The following is an 18,286-nucleotide window of genomic DNA, read 5'->3' on the forward strand; positions in this document are numbered from 1 at the left end:
ATAATATAACATTTTTTCCCAGAGGAATCAAACCTTGAAGCTCTTTGATTATAAGAAAATTTAATCTGCTCTGTCATGATAGTAATAAATAATAGCAAATGGATTTCTGTTGTTTTAGGAATTTGCACCACTCAGGATGTTGACTTGGTCTTGAAGCACATGAATAACGCGCGATATTTACGTGAGTTGGATTTTGCGCGTTTTTATTTCTATGACAGATTAGGAATTTACGACGTTATCTCAAAAAGAGGCGGCATTGCTGTTCAAGGCGCATCCACTATACGATATCGCCGTGCGATTCCTATCTTTACACCATACAAGGTCACGACGAAGGTATGATCAATACATTTTGCTTCTTCTTTTTCTTTTTCGGTTTTGCGATCAATCCAATTTGCATTATTGCAGCTCATTTATTGGGAAGATAAACACTTTTATATAGAAAACCAGTTTATCAGTCTCACGGACAATTTTATTCGCGCCATTGCATTAAGCAGACAAACTGTAACTGGATTAAAGATTCCGGTAGAGGAAATAATTGCCGACATCGAGCCGGAAATACGTAGGCCGGAGCCTACCAAAGAACTTCAATTATGGCTGGAGTCTATGGAAGAATCGTCTCAAAGTTTGAAAAAACAGAAATAAGAAAATGTTTTTTTTTTAATGTGTTTGTGTTTGATAAATTACATTTATTTAATTTTTTGTTAGATCGGTTTTTATTTTATGGTTGATTCTTTGTTATGTTATTATAACACATAATTTTATATAGTCTTACATGAATGTATTGTTCTATCGTTAGTTTTATAAGTAATTTAATTTTTGTGATATAATATTGTTTTTAAAGCTTTTTAATCGAAATATTATTTTTAAATTCGAAATTATATCATTATATCATTATATATTGCATTACATATCTTGGCATTAATTGTAGTACAGTGTCGAGTAAAACTTAATTTAGATTTATATATTATTAAAAGATATTTCTTTTATTATTTTACAATTAGTAAAAACTAAATTTTTATAATTAGTAAATGTGACTAAAAATATTATTTTTTATTATTGCAATATTTATAATCTTAATAAATACAACAATTTGCGTAACTAAGGTATTTCATGATTAATGTAATGTAGAAATGTCCCAAGTTACACATGAAGTTTTAAAAGATCTGCGATAACATTGGCTCAGTTTAAACCGCAATATTTTTGTCTATGACAGTTACTGCCAAACATCATTATGATATTGTGACAAAGTTGTACAACAGCAAAAATGGATAACAATTTTAGGTTTTAAAGATGATGTCACAGCCATTCAATAATTATTTTACTGTAAAGAGGTCATAATTATATTACAACAATGATCTGAAAAAAATAAACAAATTAATAAATGTTTTCATACGTAAATTAATATTTAATAAAAGTTTAAGTTTTAACTTAAAAATTACTTAAAAATATTTAAAAATACAATAAAAAAATAATTTTTTTTCAACTGGAATTAAACTTGTAATATTCGAAATTTTTGTCTTATTAAAATTACATCAAATTTAAAGATTAAATTAATCATTATAACTTATTACTATTTAACGTACATAACTACACATAACTACGATATGTACAATGTGATTAATTATATGTACCTTATAAATTGTATAATTATACAATATAAGTAATTATACAATATAAGTATACAATTTATTGTTATTTATTATTATTTTTATATATAAGTATACAATTTATAAGATACATATAATTAATTATTATAATTTAATTTATTACAATTTATAACGTACATATAATTATACTAATGTGGATGCAAATTCATTAGTACGCTGATTACAGAACTATACAGATCCTTAAGTAATAATTTTAGAGCCGCTTAAATGAACACAATGGATCCGCTTGAACATTGCTGATACATGCCAAATTTAATCTAAAACTGATAGTTTATTTTACCATTTGCTGTGACGTACATGCTAGATTACAGCTATTTTGACTGTAAAGTTATCAGATATGTACTTTTACAAGCAAAATAGATGACTTTTTTAGGAGCTATTACAGTGACTGTACAACTGTATCAGTGACTGTATCAATACAGCCAAAATAGCTGTGGCTGCATTTTTTTATTTTTTTATTAGCTGTCATATTGATTGTATAACTATTAATACAGCTAACATAGCTGTAGCTGCTAAAATAATTGTAATTACACGCAAAAAAAAGGATTTAATAATATCAGCTAAATATCAATTACTGGTTCAAACTTTGTTGTTATTGATAAAAGTTGACTATTGAAGAAACATTTGCTGCCGACATCCAACTTTATTAGTTAAAATTAAAAGCATGCTTAACATGAGTGGCTAAGTAAGCAGTTATTCTCTTAGCCGCGTAATCGAATTCTATTCGCAATTGTTTCCGGGACGCTGCCGGTTATCATTTTATTCTAGCAGAGAATATCTTTCATGCAGCACCTAAATTTTAGCAATTAATAAATTGAGCTTTGGCAGCAACAACATTAACTAATTCTATTATTAGGACACATTTTAACTCTGTCATAGCTCTATTTTAACTGCGTTGACTAATTCTTTTTCTGCTAAGATTAATAGATTGTTACACTAATCATATTTTTGTTGTTGCAGCGACTATATTAGCGAGTATATTAGATCGTGTTGGGATTTTGTTTCACGCTTAAATAATAAAGTTCTTAATTTTGTTATATTGCTGATAAAACGTTTATAATATTCTAATATTTGGCCATTAAATTGTTATTTAAATAACTATCTCTAATCGCATTTATTATTCAAGACTTCGTCAACAATTCATTTCAATTTTACACATTTATTATAAAACATCTCGTTTATTTCCTTTATTTTTGTAATTACGGATCTTAACAGATAATTCGTCTTGTCATCTGTATCACAAACCGTCAGATGGCGATCCTGGTACCAGCTTGGAGGAACGGAGAACGGATGTTGCTGCAGACTGGTACCGCGCAGTCAATCCGCGAACTCGAAAGCTGCCGCGAAGCTACGCGAATCGACCTTTGACAGCGCTTTCCATGAACTTTTGTGAGCCACTTGGTGGCGAAAAGTTCGCGACGGCTCTCTACAGAGAACAATACGAATGATCATCTTTATTCCATCTGTGAGTGATCAGTGTACTACGTTCTGAAAACTTGCATGTTTGATGGAACATCTGCTTTTCTCACATCGTTTTAAATTTCTGCTTTTTAAATGCCATATTTTCGTAAACTTTATGTTTTCAGAAGATCTTTATCGTTTAAGATTTTTTTATATACCAATGCAAATTTGGTTTAAATAAATACGGATAATTAAAAATGATTCTGCGATGATGTCAGGATTAAAAAGTTAGAAGAAATAGTGAATAAAAGTTGGCAGTAAATGTGCTCAAAGAGAAGATATACTCTAAGCTCTAAAGATTTCAAGTCATAATAATTTACCGGGTTTTTATATTGAAATAATAATACGTTATTAAACTTTATATATAAAAAGAATAAATTTGTTAAAAAAGTTTAAAAATTTAGCTAATTTCAAAATAATTTTCTTAGAAAAAATAATTATATACTAATATAAGGCATTCAAACCTCTTAAAATGTCAAACTTTTTTGCAGCATTATTCATCATATTTTAACATTTTACAGATTTTAGTATATTTAATAATTTAACAAAATTCTTTTTTTTTAAATCTGTATCTAGTTAAATTTTTTAATTATTTAGCAAAATCATTCTTTATTTCTTTCCGTGTAGTATATTCCGTCATGATAGCGACAACCAGATTTTCAAATATAAAGTTCGCTTAATAAAGCGAATGTAATTCATTTGTCTCTTGACCGGCAAAATGAAATATTTCACGGATTCAGCATATAAAACTCACGTATTTATGCTTACAAACACACAATCTGGATATGATTGGCGTCGCATTCGCGAACGAATTGACGATAACTGTGTGGTGCGTAAATGCACACACGAATAAAATTACGCGATTACATCACAAGAAATGTTGCATGCATAGATTAGATAATGTTCAGACATTCTATTACTAATATCATCGACAATGACGTTTTTTTTTACATTTCAATGAAAATAGAATCACAAATGCGCAATTTTTTCTCTATATTTCATTCTTCTCTCATAGTAAACGAGTATTTGAAACCGACAGATGTTCAACAGATTGTACTATGAATTCTTTGACCTAATTGGGACTACTTAATTTTTTTTTTGTTAAAATATCGAAGCATCTTTCATCTCTAATTAACGATTAAATAAAAAGATTTTAGAGACAAAATAGACAAAAAATTATATTTTTTAAATTAATTTGAGAAATTTGTTTTTAATATATAGTTTTATTTTTAATTTTAATATAATTATAAATACAATAATGAAAAAATACACAATAATAAAATTTGAAAAACTTGAAAAACGGTTTTTGTAATCTTTGCGAAAAAAATCTTTTAGATTATAAAAGTTTTGGAAATTTTATTTGGGTGAATACAGAAAGTGATTAGTAATTCTAAACAGATACGAGATATTTTCTAATATATATTTTTAAATCTATATTTATATATATATTTTTTTAAATCTAATATATATTATAATGTACAAAGCATATGATTGTGCATGAATTAGAACTATTTTGAAATATTACTATTGAAGGTCACATTTGAATGTGTCTCCTCTCCGTTGCTTTATCATGTTAAAAGATGATCATGTTAATAGTCGGATTAATATTGTCGTGTGTCTCTCATGGCCTTATCAGTCTCGACAAGATGATTTAGACCTCGACGAAAAGAATTAATATGTTTTCAGCGAATTGTCTCGAAATGACGACCGCGACTATTATGCGAGTTTACTGACGTACGTGACTCTTTATGATATTTTATGCAAAAATTACTTAAATTAGACAATTTATCTACGACAATAATTGAATGCGATACTTCACAGTAGTTACAAGAATGGGATTCATTTCCTTCATTCGACACAATGGAGAGAAAGTTTTATTGTCTTACAATTTTCTCTATCTAAAAAAATTGGGACATCGCTTTCTTTTACCAGTTTTCTATTTTAAATCGCAAGCATTTTTCCGGCCGTGTTTAAGCCAGAAAATATGCTGATAACAGCGGTTATCCCGAGTGCCAGGAAATCGATCGTGCGAACAGGTCGCTTGTCGATTTCTCTTCCCATGCGCCAACATTTAATAGAACAATGAATAGGTGCTTTCCTTGCGAAGATATCATTTCTTCTCGGTTTATTGCTTTTCCTCATACATTGTTGAGAAAATGTATGCATTCCAATCTTAAATTGCTCTAACAATTTTATAATACCATCTGCTCGCTTTCTATTAATCATCACATCATAACACGTTTATCATAACACGTTGAAAATTATCAATCGTGAAATAAAACTTGGATTTTCGAATGAACATTTGAAATTATAAATTTGAAATTATAATTTTTGAGCACAAAATTGCGACTTCTATTCATTTGAAAACATCTTATTCGATCCTTAAGTCCTTAAGTATAAACCCATCTGCAATGTGATTATTTTCAATATTGTAATAACTTTCAATAAAAATTTAAATAACATTGTATAATGATCTTTTAACATTTTATTTTTCTTAAATGTAAAAATTTGTATATTAATGAGTGTTATTTGTAGTGCACTAAATTATTTATTAAATATATATAGAATTTAAGTAAAACTTTGTATTGTATCTTTTTTTAATAATTTATTAATTTTTAATTATGAAAAATATATGTAATTGTATGTAATATATGTATTTTCTAAAGTGCATATATTTGTATTTTTTATAGTATATTTAGGAGAATATTATTTTTAAAAAAGAACAACATGCAAACGCTCGAAGCACGACGCAAGAATTTCAATGACGGATTTGTGGTCAAAATAAGGCTTTCCTAATATCGTGTTTAAAAAGCTGATCACGTATGTGTGAGAAGGGTCGAGAAGAATTAAACTGACTGAATTCATATGTACGCGGCTTTGTATGACAAAGGATACGCATGCCTCGACATATCATCTTACGATTAGCGATTATTTATCATACGTAATACTTTGCAGTAATCTTTATGTAATCGTGATTCTTTTATTCGTCGATTGCAGCAGGAAATTAAAGATCGTCGTAATAAGTATGATACTATATAGCTCACTTCATTGCACGAGAACTCTCTTCAACGAGCTCGTTATGTCCGATATTCTTCCCGCTCTAATATGACATAATTATAGTTTTTGCAAATCACATTCTCAACATGTAACCATTCTAACTTATGCAATTATTTTATACAAAATAACTAATGAATCCTAATAATGTATATTATATATTATGTGTTATAATTAATGTAATATAAAGATAAAATAATAATATGTGTAAAGTTAAAATGAAATAGTTTAAAAGTTTTGACTGTTTTATCAATTTATACGGTTTTGCTGAAGTATTTAGAAATTTAGCTAGATACAAATACCTAAAAATAATTTTGTTAAACTATCAAAATTGTATTTAAGCATGATAAGTAATACTGCAAAAAATTTTGACATTCTAGCAACTAGAATGTCTTAAGTAATTATATATATTGATGATCTAACAAAATTATTTTCACATCTGTGTGTATTTAACTAAATCATTTGTTACTGCAATAGTCTAGTAAAGTATGCATTTCAAGACCGAAAAATCATTTCGGCGCGCACTTTTTTAAAGGACATACGTATAATAGTATATAAATTGACAAAGCATCATATAAGCATTTAAGATCCAGCTAGTTTAAGGCATTGATTTCTATAGGCTGTGTTCTCACGTATATGACTCTATAAGATGTTATATTATTCAAATCATTTGTCTAGCTAAATTTTTGGATGCTTTAGCAAAACTTTTTTTCTCTGTGTAGCAATTTGGAATACTTTTGACGGAAACAAAGGATTAATATGTAAAACTGCCAATTACAGCTTAGCGAGATACTTTTGACAAAAAAGAACAATTGTGCATTCTGTACATATATGCGACTACCGGAAGATTGATAACGGAAGATTGATATGTAACGTGAGATACGCGTGCGAGTTTCTTTTCTCTCGATTACATCATGTGGGAAGATGAGCGTGTAGGATGCGTCAATCGTATGGCACATAAAATGGTGAAAGAGACGGCTAGGCCCCGCAGAGAGAGAAACGGGCCGTATTAACTTTTACATTTAGGCACCATGTTCATACGCGTTTCACGCGATGACGACGGGTGTCGGCGAGTGGGGAGTGATCATAGATGATCACAAATTGTCCGCAATTGGCAGGAAGTCGACGCAGGGGGACCATTTGTGCGCCCCTTCGCACTCTAAATGTACATTATTTTCGCGCAGTCTTCCATTTCGTCCATGAAAATTGATCTCGGTGTTGATTAATCTCTGCATACAACATATGCACACATGCATCTCTTCAAACATTTTTTAATTGTATTTAAAGAAAATAATAATTAATGCTTGGAACAATTAATTCTTTTAAATTGATCTCTTTTAATGCAAATTAAAACATCTCTTTTTTTCTTTTAAATAATTATAAGATAATAATAATAAATTAAATTGCTTATGTGAATAACATAGAAGGAATAATTTTGCTAAAGTATGTGTAAAAATTTAATCTTTACAGATCTAAAAATTATTTTGTATGACCATCAAAATAATTATCTATGATGCTCAAGCTGATTGTTAGAATGTCAAAACTTTTTGCATCATTGCTTATTATGTTTGAGCGTCCTATATAATTATTTTGTTAGTTTAATTAATATTTATTATACTATCTGTATTTAGATACTTCGGTAAATCTTTAGATGTTTCATTAAAATTGTTCTTTTCATGGATAAATTGAGGAGGCGCTAAATACGGTTGAGATTAAATCTTGGTATTTAATGTGAATTATATACATTAAATGTTGTGTCAATTATTAAATACTCTTTTCTTTCTACTTACATACTTTTTTTTCTTCAAAATAAAAAAAAGGCTGAACTCTTTATGTTTTGAAGTACTTTATACAATGTCAACATAAAATATTATAATGATAAAGCAACTTGATGTCATACGGATATTGGAATTTTTATGATAATGTAACAAGCCACTTCAGATAAAAATAAGAGCACACACATCGAAGTGTATAAATAAAACTCATACTGAAACGCACGGTGGGGATTTTCTTTCTTCCGCACCTTCCAGTATGCGCTATAAATGTCACCGTGTTCTTAACGCGTGATGCCGCCGAGGGCTGGAAAAGACGTGACCGCAGCAAGGTGAAGTCCTCGAGTGTCTTTTACGAGTTAAATACACATCAGCGATCGAACATTCTATTTTTTCATCAAATCTACGTCCCTTCCGTTCGCTTTATTCGCTCGCGCTGTTTTTCCTCGCGCGTTCTTATTTAACGGGAGATCGTCCACGACAAGTGGCACGAATATAACACAGCGGGTGGAGTTCTGCGTGAGAGCGTGCGTAACTCTTGATAAGGCGAATCAATATTATTCAATTCTGATAACGGTCTTCATTGCGACAAGTAGGGAGAGAACGCATTAATCATGCAATGAGCTGATAAGAGATTTTCCGTTGACTTGCGAATGCTTTAGCATAGTACCTGTGTCTATGTTTTTTTCGTTAAAAAATGTCGATAGCACAGATCACTGCGTTAGACAGAACTTTCCAAATAATAACAAAAATAAAATAATCGTATACACTTGCACACCGGCGCAATTAATACGAATAATTTTCCAATATATTGGAAAATTATTCGTATTAATTGCGCCGGTGTGCAAGTGTATACGATTATTTTATTTTTGTTATTATTATTAAGTTATTATTATTAAAAATCGTTTGATACTTTTGAATTACTATTGAATAATTGTGCATTCCATCAAATAAACATTTAAATTCGTTTAATGGATACCTATTTATCATTAACGTTTTAATAAATTTTAATAGAATTATGAAATAGAATTTTTTATAAGAAAAAAAACATGAAGATTTTTACTGTTATCGCTTTGATTTAATTACAAGAAAAACATCCTTATTTTAGTAATTATGCGGTTTCAAACAATTTTATTTTTTCATTTTGTTCTCTTCCTAAGAGTACAAGAGAGAGAATTTAATAATTCAGTGAAATTGATCACATCCCACTAATTATGCTAATTATAACGTACATATCGCGAGCAACCCAAAGAAAATAATTGTTGGATCGAAAGCGTTGTAATAATGTGAGATCATAGATGATAGTGTCCGTTGATGTGAGAAATATTGTAAGGATGTTCTTTATTCAACGATTTCCTTCGTCGTATATTGTTCGATCAATATTATTTGCATAGCTATCACGATGACTTAACGTAGGAAACTCACATGGACTGGTTGTTGTAATTTGAATTTCCGATGCACATGTTATACATAGATCTCGAACTAGGTTTTTAATTCTTTAATGTAGTTTATGTTGGCATATTAAAAAATAAATAAATTATAAATGGAAAAAAATTATAAATGAAAAATTAATATAATATTGAAAAGATATATACGATCATTGATGATTTTGGAACAGTCGACACAGAAAGAATGATTTTGATGAAATATTAAAAAAAATGTAATCAGATACAGATTTGAAAATAATTATGAATCAGAATAATTATGTTTAAGATAGATTATTAGGATGTCAAAATTTTTTACAGCATTATCATTATGCTTGAACGTCCTATTCAGAGAAAAATATAGATGATAATTATCCACAAACACAGATCGAAGTTTGCATCAAACGTTGCGGTAATGTTATTGTAATATTGCTAGAACATTGCAATATTTCTGCAATATTGTTGAAATAATCTGTGTTGTACGAATATAAAGGTAACTTATATGTACTATAAAGTAGTTTATTCAATTATATACATTAATTCTACATAAAAACTTGTATCACTTTTATAATTAATACAAATACATTTTTCTTTAAGTTATATTATTATTTTTGGTGGTTTAACATAATTATTTTCAGAACTATTATCTGATCTAATTTTTATAATTCAGTAAAACCATTCTTTCCGTGTATAAAATTATTGCAGACAATCTGATTTTATCTTTGGAATCAAAAGGAAATAGTACACCGTGGGAAGTGATGTGGTTACTATACGCCTGAATGCGAATTTCTGGGAAAGCGGATTTTTATATACGAGACCTTTCGGCGAAAGTTACCTTCACCTTTGCACCTCAGCGTTTTGCCTGTTCCATATGTGTGTGTATGTGTGCACGTAAGAGACCTCAATCTGGATGCAAAAGGTTAACGAAGAGCAGCGGCACAAATGCACAAGATGTGAAGGGAAAAACAGGAGAATGAGACTGGACATCTCGAAGCGCCTTGAAGATGCTTTTTTTTCTTTTTCGCTACTCCATTATACGATTGCCTACGAGAAAAATGACATTCGATGAGCAATATCCTCTGTAAGTGTCACTTCCACTTCTCTTTCCATCGTGATCTACATGATACGCGATCGCGTATGGGTGAACGGCTTCACCGCAGTTGTCCCGTTAACAGACCTAGAAGGCTCAGAGAGGAGACCAGACCGGAGCCAATCGTATCGGCCGGTTCTCAGACACATCGGCACGGGCCCTCGTCTGACAAAGATTGTCTGGTCGGGTCGGCCTGTAATCAGTCAGCTGGGACGATCCTACAGATCTTCCTCAACGGTGCGACCGAGAGCGGGATCTTCGCTCGCGTAGGTCGCACATCGATCTTCTTGTTCTCCTCCCCCTTCACTTGCTCCTCGCACTCCTCATCTCCCGTTCCTCCACTTCATTTCTCTCTCTCATCTCGCGGCTTCTTCCCCTTCCTCCCACGTCCTGTCCACCTCAGGTTGCTCTTCGAACGTAGATGTAGTATTTCCTGATGATCCGTGATGCGCATCACAAGGCTCTCACGCTGATGTGCACGGTGGGTTTTTTATCGGTGATATATAATTATTATAATGATATTTTGTGATGTAAAGAAGAGCGTAGAGTTTGATTTTAGTTCTCCGTGTGTTTATACAACTGAAGACGAAAGTTGCTGATTGAGCCGGTGTAATTAACACCCGTAAACAATCCTCGAGATAGCTTCGTAACCTTGAACAGGCATCGCTGTCTCACGTCAATTCGCGATACGGTGCTAATCTTAAGAATTTTCTCGTAGCCAAAGAATACATTTTCTATCCGTTTCCTGCCTTTGTTTAAAGGGATCACGTTGCTATTTCTACGTTTCCAGGAATCTTTGCCAGTCCTTTCGGAGTAAGGACCTGATGAAGGATCGAATCATGGGCCGCACAGGATATACGTGCATCAGGCACGTTTTCTGCTCCCTCAATGTTTTAATCTGGGTACGTAGAGCTACCTTTTTTTAAACAACAGAAGTTGATGAAGACTTGAATGCATATGCGATTGGGAATTTTTCTGTTATAAATTTTATCTGTTAAATATTGACAAAAATCATTATTGGCAAAAGTCTCCACTTGAAATTTTTTGGGCGAATAAATTTGTATGTTTTTTACTTTAACTATCAATAAGCTCTTTCTTTTTAAGAAAGATATAAGAAAGATTTATTAATTTAGTTAAAAAAGTATATATAATACGGCATAAGAAAAATACAATTTTTGTTTATTAATTAAAATAGGATGCACTTAATTGATTTTGCAGCTGAAGAAAAAATTTTAGCTGATTTTAGAAAGTGTCCGCTATTTTTATTAAATATAACTGATTTATTAGATATAACTGTATTTGCAACAGTAGGGACTTGAGGATTTAATTTCTTTTGCAATTAGACATCTTTCTTCTTGGATTCTGTAGGATTTGTATTATATCAACATACATATTTTCAAACGTTCAATTCGTTTTAATCCGTTTAAAATTAAAAGAAGCAAACAAATTCATAGGTCTCAATTTTTTATTTTTAGATAAAGCAGCTTTTACTTTTGGCTACTTCTTTTGAAATTGATTTACTTTGCGAATTATTCGAGAATGGCACTTCAGCTATATTTAAACAACTCGTTCGCGTTAGAAAGATATGTGAGAACTTTTCAACTTAAATGAAACATTTCATTGCCACGTATAATTCGTAAACACGGGTGTATGTGCGTATACAGTGCAAGTGTGCGACTCCAATTGGTCAGAAATGACAGAAATGAGACAATAGCCCGCCGGTGGTATTTAACGACCCACGCGAGTCGGCGATTAAACTGACGACGCGCTTTTGTAATTCGCGCCGCATTCCGCCGCATTCGCCGTTCCCTCGGCTTTATTATTCCACTTGAAATCGTCTGTATCGCGATCAAAGCCTTAAATAGGGCGTTGAACCGTGCTCTATGAGCTATGAACTTACGGTACCCGTAAGTCGTAAGTCAATAAAGTGCGGTACCGATTGTTCTGTATGCTGTAAAACTGGTACACGTGTTTTTATGTTCTTTATACTGTGAAATACGTTACCTATTGTCATTCTGTTTCAATTTGATATTAATCGCAATTCGTTGCATGAACTCCAAACTAAGAATCAGAGTCTGGAGTTTATTAGTTCATTATGTATTACTCCAAACTCAAAAGTTCCTGAAAAGATAGATAAGAGACATACTATTATATAAATCATATCTTCAAATTATATAAAAAATTTCTATTAAATTATATTAAATTATTAAATTATTTAATTACACTTACTTATGTTATTTATACTTATATTAAATTATTTAACATTTTAATAATAAATAGTTAATAATAAATATTTTGACAATACAAACTAAATATCTGGTGGTCAACGACATGTTATTGTAGATTACGTAATGCTGTTGCAAAAACGTCCCGTTTTCGCGTACGCATCATTGACGGTAATTAGAAAGTACGGATGCGCTCTTTTGTACAATTAGCTATCGGGGTCGCATAACAGTGCATTAATTTCTCAATCATGCTGCGTCGCAGAAGTTGTAATTTATAAATTACATTGCGGTTCTTCCGTAGATGTTACTGCTACGTGTAAACACGTTGGTCTCATCATTTGCAGAATTTTATAAGGAAGGACGTTGCTATCACGTGTCGAATATACTTAGTGGATGAATCTCGTAAGGTCAACATTCACCTAGTCACCGTTTCAGTCGATTGAATGACTTCCTGTCATTGATAGCACAACAAGGCAACCGTCGACCAGAAAATCTGCAGTACTCTCTTACGTACATAGGCTGTGTAGACAAGTCTCTGTGTTTGCGAATAAGTTAGCAAATGGACGATAAACCGTTAAATGTATACGGGTGACCGCATCGACATCCGATACACTTTGCTGCTTAGTGAAATAGCGTTGTACAGTTTCGCTATTATTTTAATTTTTATTGCGAATGCGAGAAATGTCATGGTGTGATTTTGCCATTCACTCGTCACACGTTCATTGGCGCATTGGCTGTGAGTTAAATGAATTTCGCGATGGCTGTCAACCATAGGCATCAATTTTCCTTCCGCGTCGACGATTCAAAATGCATCACGATACTTTCTAATCCACGGTCCACTTTCCACTTTCCGATTTTATTTAAACGCAGCATAAACGAGAATTTGAGATAGCTTTGTTATCGAGCATATATTATCGACAATAGTCGAATGAAAATAACGCATCATTGACCCAATGAACTCACGTGCTATGAGTGGTGTGTGATGAGGATCTCTCGATGCTTTTAATTATAATTTTATTGTTATTAATTATAATATAAAATATTTTCTAGAGCTTTCAGCAGGGGAGACCTGAGACTAATTACGTTTTTTTATGTGATAACTTTTTGGTAACTAACGTATATAAATCGGATAAATATCGCAAAGATCTTTATCAAAAGCCTAACATCTATATTATAAATATTTATTAAAATTATAATTTATTTATCTCACATTAATTAAAAGTACTTGTAACAATTTATATCCATTCAATCTAAAATTCAATCGAAAATATTAAAAGTACTTGTAACAATTTATATCCATCTACATATGAGACAGTTTGTTATAATTATCAGCTGGATAAATTGGGCAGCTGTAAATTTTTTTAAATATTTTAATTATTTATAAATATATTAAATTCTCGAATGAAAATATCTTTTGCCAATAAATAACATATATTTATTTGTAAATATAATGTTCCAAAAATCGATTTCGCTACAGATTTCTTAACCGAATCAAAATATTTTCACAATAAAAGACCGTGAAAGCTATGATTGAAAGAAAGTTCAGTAATTTGAAATACTCAATGTAATTATTTATCTATATACAATCATACTATACAAAGTTAACTAAAATATATGATAACGGAAAGGAAATGATTTGGTTTAAAATTAATCAAAATGATAGAATAATTTTTTTGCATAAGATGTTTTTTGAAAAAAAGAACTTGAAAGTTACGCATGTGCACTTGAATGATATTTGACGTAATAATTTTTGCTACACAATCTGATTTTTTTTTACTATTAGGATTAACTATAATAATTCAGTTCCATAAGATACATGAGTGAATTATATAAGACAAAGATTAATTTGATTTCTTATACATTTATTTCTTACTTAATTGCGATATTGTTGAAATGGTTGGTCATTTTGTTGTACATAAAGTTGAATTCTGCAAATGTAATTAAAATGGATTGCTTCTAACATATTTTATCTCTTTAATTTTTTTAATGTAAAAGAATAATTTTTCTTAACACTTTTCTTAACACTTTTCTTTTAACACTTGAAGTGCCAATGTTTCTCACTCATTAAAGGAATGAAGTGAACAAATTACTATGAAAATAAAGAAAATGAAAAACTAAATATTTCATCAATGTAAAAAATATAATCGGAAAGTCAAAAAATTTCTATATATAAACGCTTATCTTTTACACAAGAAATAAAATTTAGATCTAAAAACTAAAACGGTCAATAACGACCATTGGACACTTCTAATGATTAGGATAATAAATTCAGAATTTTTTCTAAAAAAAATCTTGTTAAAAAAATTTATTCTTTTATTTCTCTTAGTTTAAGTAACACTCTCTTCCCGATTGTACTACGTATTTCCCTGCCTATATATAATATAATAATTTCAATTTTAATGGATTCGCGTACGTTTTAAATACGTCGAAAGTCAAACGTTTATGACGTGCAGAGTAATTGACGCGAGTAATTTGTTTTACAGTTATGCGCTTGCGGAATTTTGGGTGCGGGCCTTTGGCTACGACTGGCTTACTCCGGATACGCGACCTTGGTACCGCAGTACAGCTTCGTGTCGGCGGATTCGCTACTGCTCGCCGCGGGATGCATCACATTCGTCATCGCCTTCTTCGGATGTTGTGGCGCATGGTTCCAGTCAAGATGCATGCTGATCACGGTTAGTACAACGTGATCCATTGTAAAACACGTGCCTTGCAAAAAGCACGCATGGTATACTTATGGACTTTTTGTGATACGCACGCAATATACTACATATACATATGCGGCGCACGGATTGAAGTTTATAACTTGACAATCTTGAATATCTTTGTCGTCAGTAGATCGTGATTTGAATTTCTGTTGTCATTTGAATAATTTGTCACAGAGCAATACGCATGCTGTCCATGCTAACTACATTTAAAAAAAATTATCTTTTTTCCTCGTTTGTTTTGCTCATTCTTAGCTGACGTTAAGATAAATCTGTCTGCTAAGCGAGAGAGAGAAAGAGAAACAAAATATTCTTTTCATTGTACAACACAGTTTATACACATAGAATTCGTGTAGTATATAACGCAATATGTGACGGATCGATAAATTTGTTTGCATATTATATGACACCTTGCGTGTATAGTAATAATTACATAGAATATGAGATCTTTTTTCTCGCTCCCAGTTCTTGTTTTCTCTTGGTGAAAGAAATAAGTATTAGAATAATTAAAAGGCTTTTGAAAATCTCAAAACTTGTAAAGAGATGTCTCATATTATTAATAATAGGAAGAGAGAACGTTGACACTTCCTGTAATTTTCAGTATTTCAGTCTAGTAATACTCATGTTTCTCGCCGAGTTCATGCTGGGCACCTTGGCGTTTGTGTTCAGAGAACACCTCGCGAGGAGCTTGAAGGAGGAGCTATTGTACGGCATTGAGAAGCATTATAATATTACAAGGGAGCCGGGAACACTTTCTGCCATGTGGGACCATATACATACCGAGGTTTGTTTAATTATTTAATTAATATTTGCAAAACATCACACGAAGTGTTACAGATTTCTGAATTTCCTTAATTTATTTTAAAGAAACTTTTTTTAAAGAAATTTTTTCGCGTAGTTAAAAGATGAACTGTTCCGTATTGGAAATTAAAATCTTGTTTTTTTTTTGTGGCTAAACTAATATATGTATATTGATTGCATGTAAAACAAAACAAATATATATATATATGACATTTGATAAAAGTAAGAGAGATAATTTTGAGTGCAGTCTCTCCAGTGTAGAGACAAAGAATAAGAATAATAACTTAAATAAAGTCTTAATATGATGATACAGTTTTAAATGTACGCTTGCAGTTTCACTGCTGTGGAGTACGCGATTATACGGATTGGTTCCAAATCGAAGCGTGGCCGGAGGAGGATCGGGTTCCAGATTCTTGCTGCATGCAGCGGGAAAGATATTGCGGTCGCCTAGATTCAGAAGGTCGTAACAAGGAACTCTGGTATAAGGAAGGATGCGCGACTGCCATTCAAATGTGGCTGGTAACTAGACTCCATGTGGTCGGCACGGTGGGCCTCGTCGTGGCTTTTCTTCAACTATTCGGCCAGGTGGCCAGCATGATTCTCTTCTGCACAGTCAGGCATAAGAGATCATCTCACACGTACAAGAGTTACGACACTACCAATACCTAGAATTTTCGATCGATCTTAGACGAGACAACTGTCTAAGATCGATAGTAGCCTTCTCGCGCGTTTTCGATTCTCGTTGCATGCAACGGAACGAATCTTTCCGGAATCGTGTCATTCCTTTCCTGAGGATTCTTAAAGAGAATCTTGTCGATTTCATCCGAATTTGCAAATTCGTATTAGTAGGAATATAAGTACGAGACGAAAATTTATTAAGAAAGAGCATGAAAAAAAAACGAAATGATTAAGTTATCGATAATTATTGAACGTTGATTTATAAATACATTTACAAATGAGACAATTTAAGTAGATAAAAGTACGTTGATGTATAGTTGACCAAAAAGTTTCCGCTGTGTACCAAAAAATATGATAGGTATTCAATGGATGGACTTCCTTCTTAGTCTGGATTTGATAAATGCTTTTTGTAATTTCCAGTGATTAATATCGACTTCTAATGATAGTCCAACTTTGTCAGTTGATAGTTATTTATATTTGTAACTAAGAGAAACTAAGAAAAAATGTATAACTTGTGAATCATTTTAATGCGCATAGATACATAAAAATTTATTGATCATAGGTAAAATCTAACAGAATGGAAAAATTGATTTAAATATGAGAACAAATTGTATAACAAAGGTAAAGACAATCGATCATTAAATTTCAATTATCTAATAAGCCCATCCTACTTTCGTGGAATAATCCACGTTTTAATAGTTATAAATATACTCAATATTCATTTACAAGAAGTAATCAATTGCTATTTTATAATAATTGTAAAATCTCTGTTTTACAGTAATTGTATATCATATTGATTCTCAACGTTAACAATCGGGAGCAGTTAGATAGATAGTGCATGATTATGTGATTTAGTCCCGAGTATTCAATAGAGATTGTAGATCAAATTATCTTCAATGTCATAAGCATGAATACTTTACTAAGATTTTTGTATTCAATATAATATATAAATATAGATAAATATATAAATTTAGTAAATTAAAAATAATAATAATTCTTATATGTTACTTGATATCGAAGTAATCAATTGACTATAAGTTAAAAGCAATGTTAAAGACTGTACAATGCAAAATCGAGATAGTAAGATGATAGTTATGTATTATGTGTATCGAACAAATTATTATTAATAATAAAGGAATTATTTATATGTAATGAAGAGCTAGCCATTATATTTAGTTCTATTTTTGACTTTCATCATTTAATCGAAATGAATGAATTATTATAGACAAATGATACGTTAGTACAAAAGGCATTTATATTTGATGAGTTACACAAATTCGAATTACTTACCAAAATTTGAAAAAATTTTATAATGTTACCATTTTTTAATTAAAAATATTGTTATACAACCACTCAAAGATTCTGATTATCATCCTTAATATTTCTTTAAACTGCATAAACATATAATT

The 18,286-nt window shown here is 31.1% G+C and overlaps 3 protein-coding genes across 5 annotated transcripts in view; 2 read left to right on the plus strand and 1 right to left on the minus strand.

Moving 5' to 3' along the window:
• Positions 1–1,095, plus strand: part of LOC108692270 (protein THEM6) — a 2,829-nt gene extending 1,734 nt beyond the window's left edge. Inside the window, exons 2-3 of the mRNA XM_018200446.1 lie at positions 119–333; positions 406–1,095. Coding sequence (XP_018055935.1) covers positions 119–333; positions 406–642 — 452 coding nt within the window. The 3' untranslated portion in view covers positions 643–1,095. The remainder of the gene's footprint in view (positions 1–118; positions 334–405) is intronic.
• A 1,753-nt stretch (positions 1,096–2,848) lies between these two features.
• On the plus strand, positions 2,849–17,024 carry LOC108692284 (tetraspanin-9). 3 transcript variants are annotated; one of them, XM_018200476.1, is made up of 6 exons: positions 10,926–10,949; positions 11,028–11,159; positions 11,259–11,370; positions 15,177–15,368; positions 16,000–16,182; positions 16,533–17,024. In XM_018200476.1, exons 3-6 carry the CDS (start codon positions 11,293–11,295, stop codon positions 16,866–16,868), a joined length of 789 nt encoding a protein of 262 aa, XP_018055965.1. In that variant the 5' UTR covers positions 10,926–10,949; positions 11,028–11,159; positions 11,259–11,292; the 3' UTR covers positions 16,869–17,024. The 3 variants fall into 3 exon arrangements, with proteins under 3 accessions (XP_018055963.1, XP_018055964.1, XP_018055965.1); XM_018200474.1 differs by lacking the exons at positions 10,926–10,949; positions 11,028–11,159 and adding an exon at positions 2,849–3,132; XM_018200475.1 differs by lacking the exon at positions 11,028–11,159 and having other exon boundaries at positions 10,552–10,949.
• Positions 17,025–17,106: 82 nt separating this feature from the next.
• The window catches only part of LOC108692285, a 3,051-nt gene continuing 1,871 nt past the window's right edge, over positions 17,107–18,286 (minus strand). The window contains exons 3-4 of the mRNA XM_018200477.1: positions 18,168–18,268; positions 17,107–17,370 (exon numbers count right to left, since the gene is read on the minus strand). Coding sequence (XP_018055966.1) covers positions 18,203–18,268 — 66 coding nt within the window. The 3' untranslated portion in view covers positions 17,107–17,370; positions 18,168–18,202. The remainder of the gene's footprint in view (positions 17,371–18,167; positions 18,269–18,286) is intronic.

This window comes from Atta colombica, unplaced genomic scaffold, assembly GCF_001594045.1.
Source record: "Atta colombica isolate Treedump-2 unplaced genomic scaffold, Acol1.0 scaffold68, whole genome shotgun sequence".
NCBI lineage: Eukaryota > Metazoa > Arthropoda > Insecta > Hymenoptera > Formicidae > Atta > Atta colombica.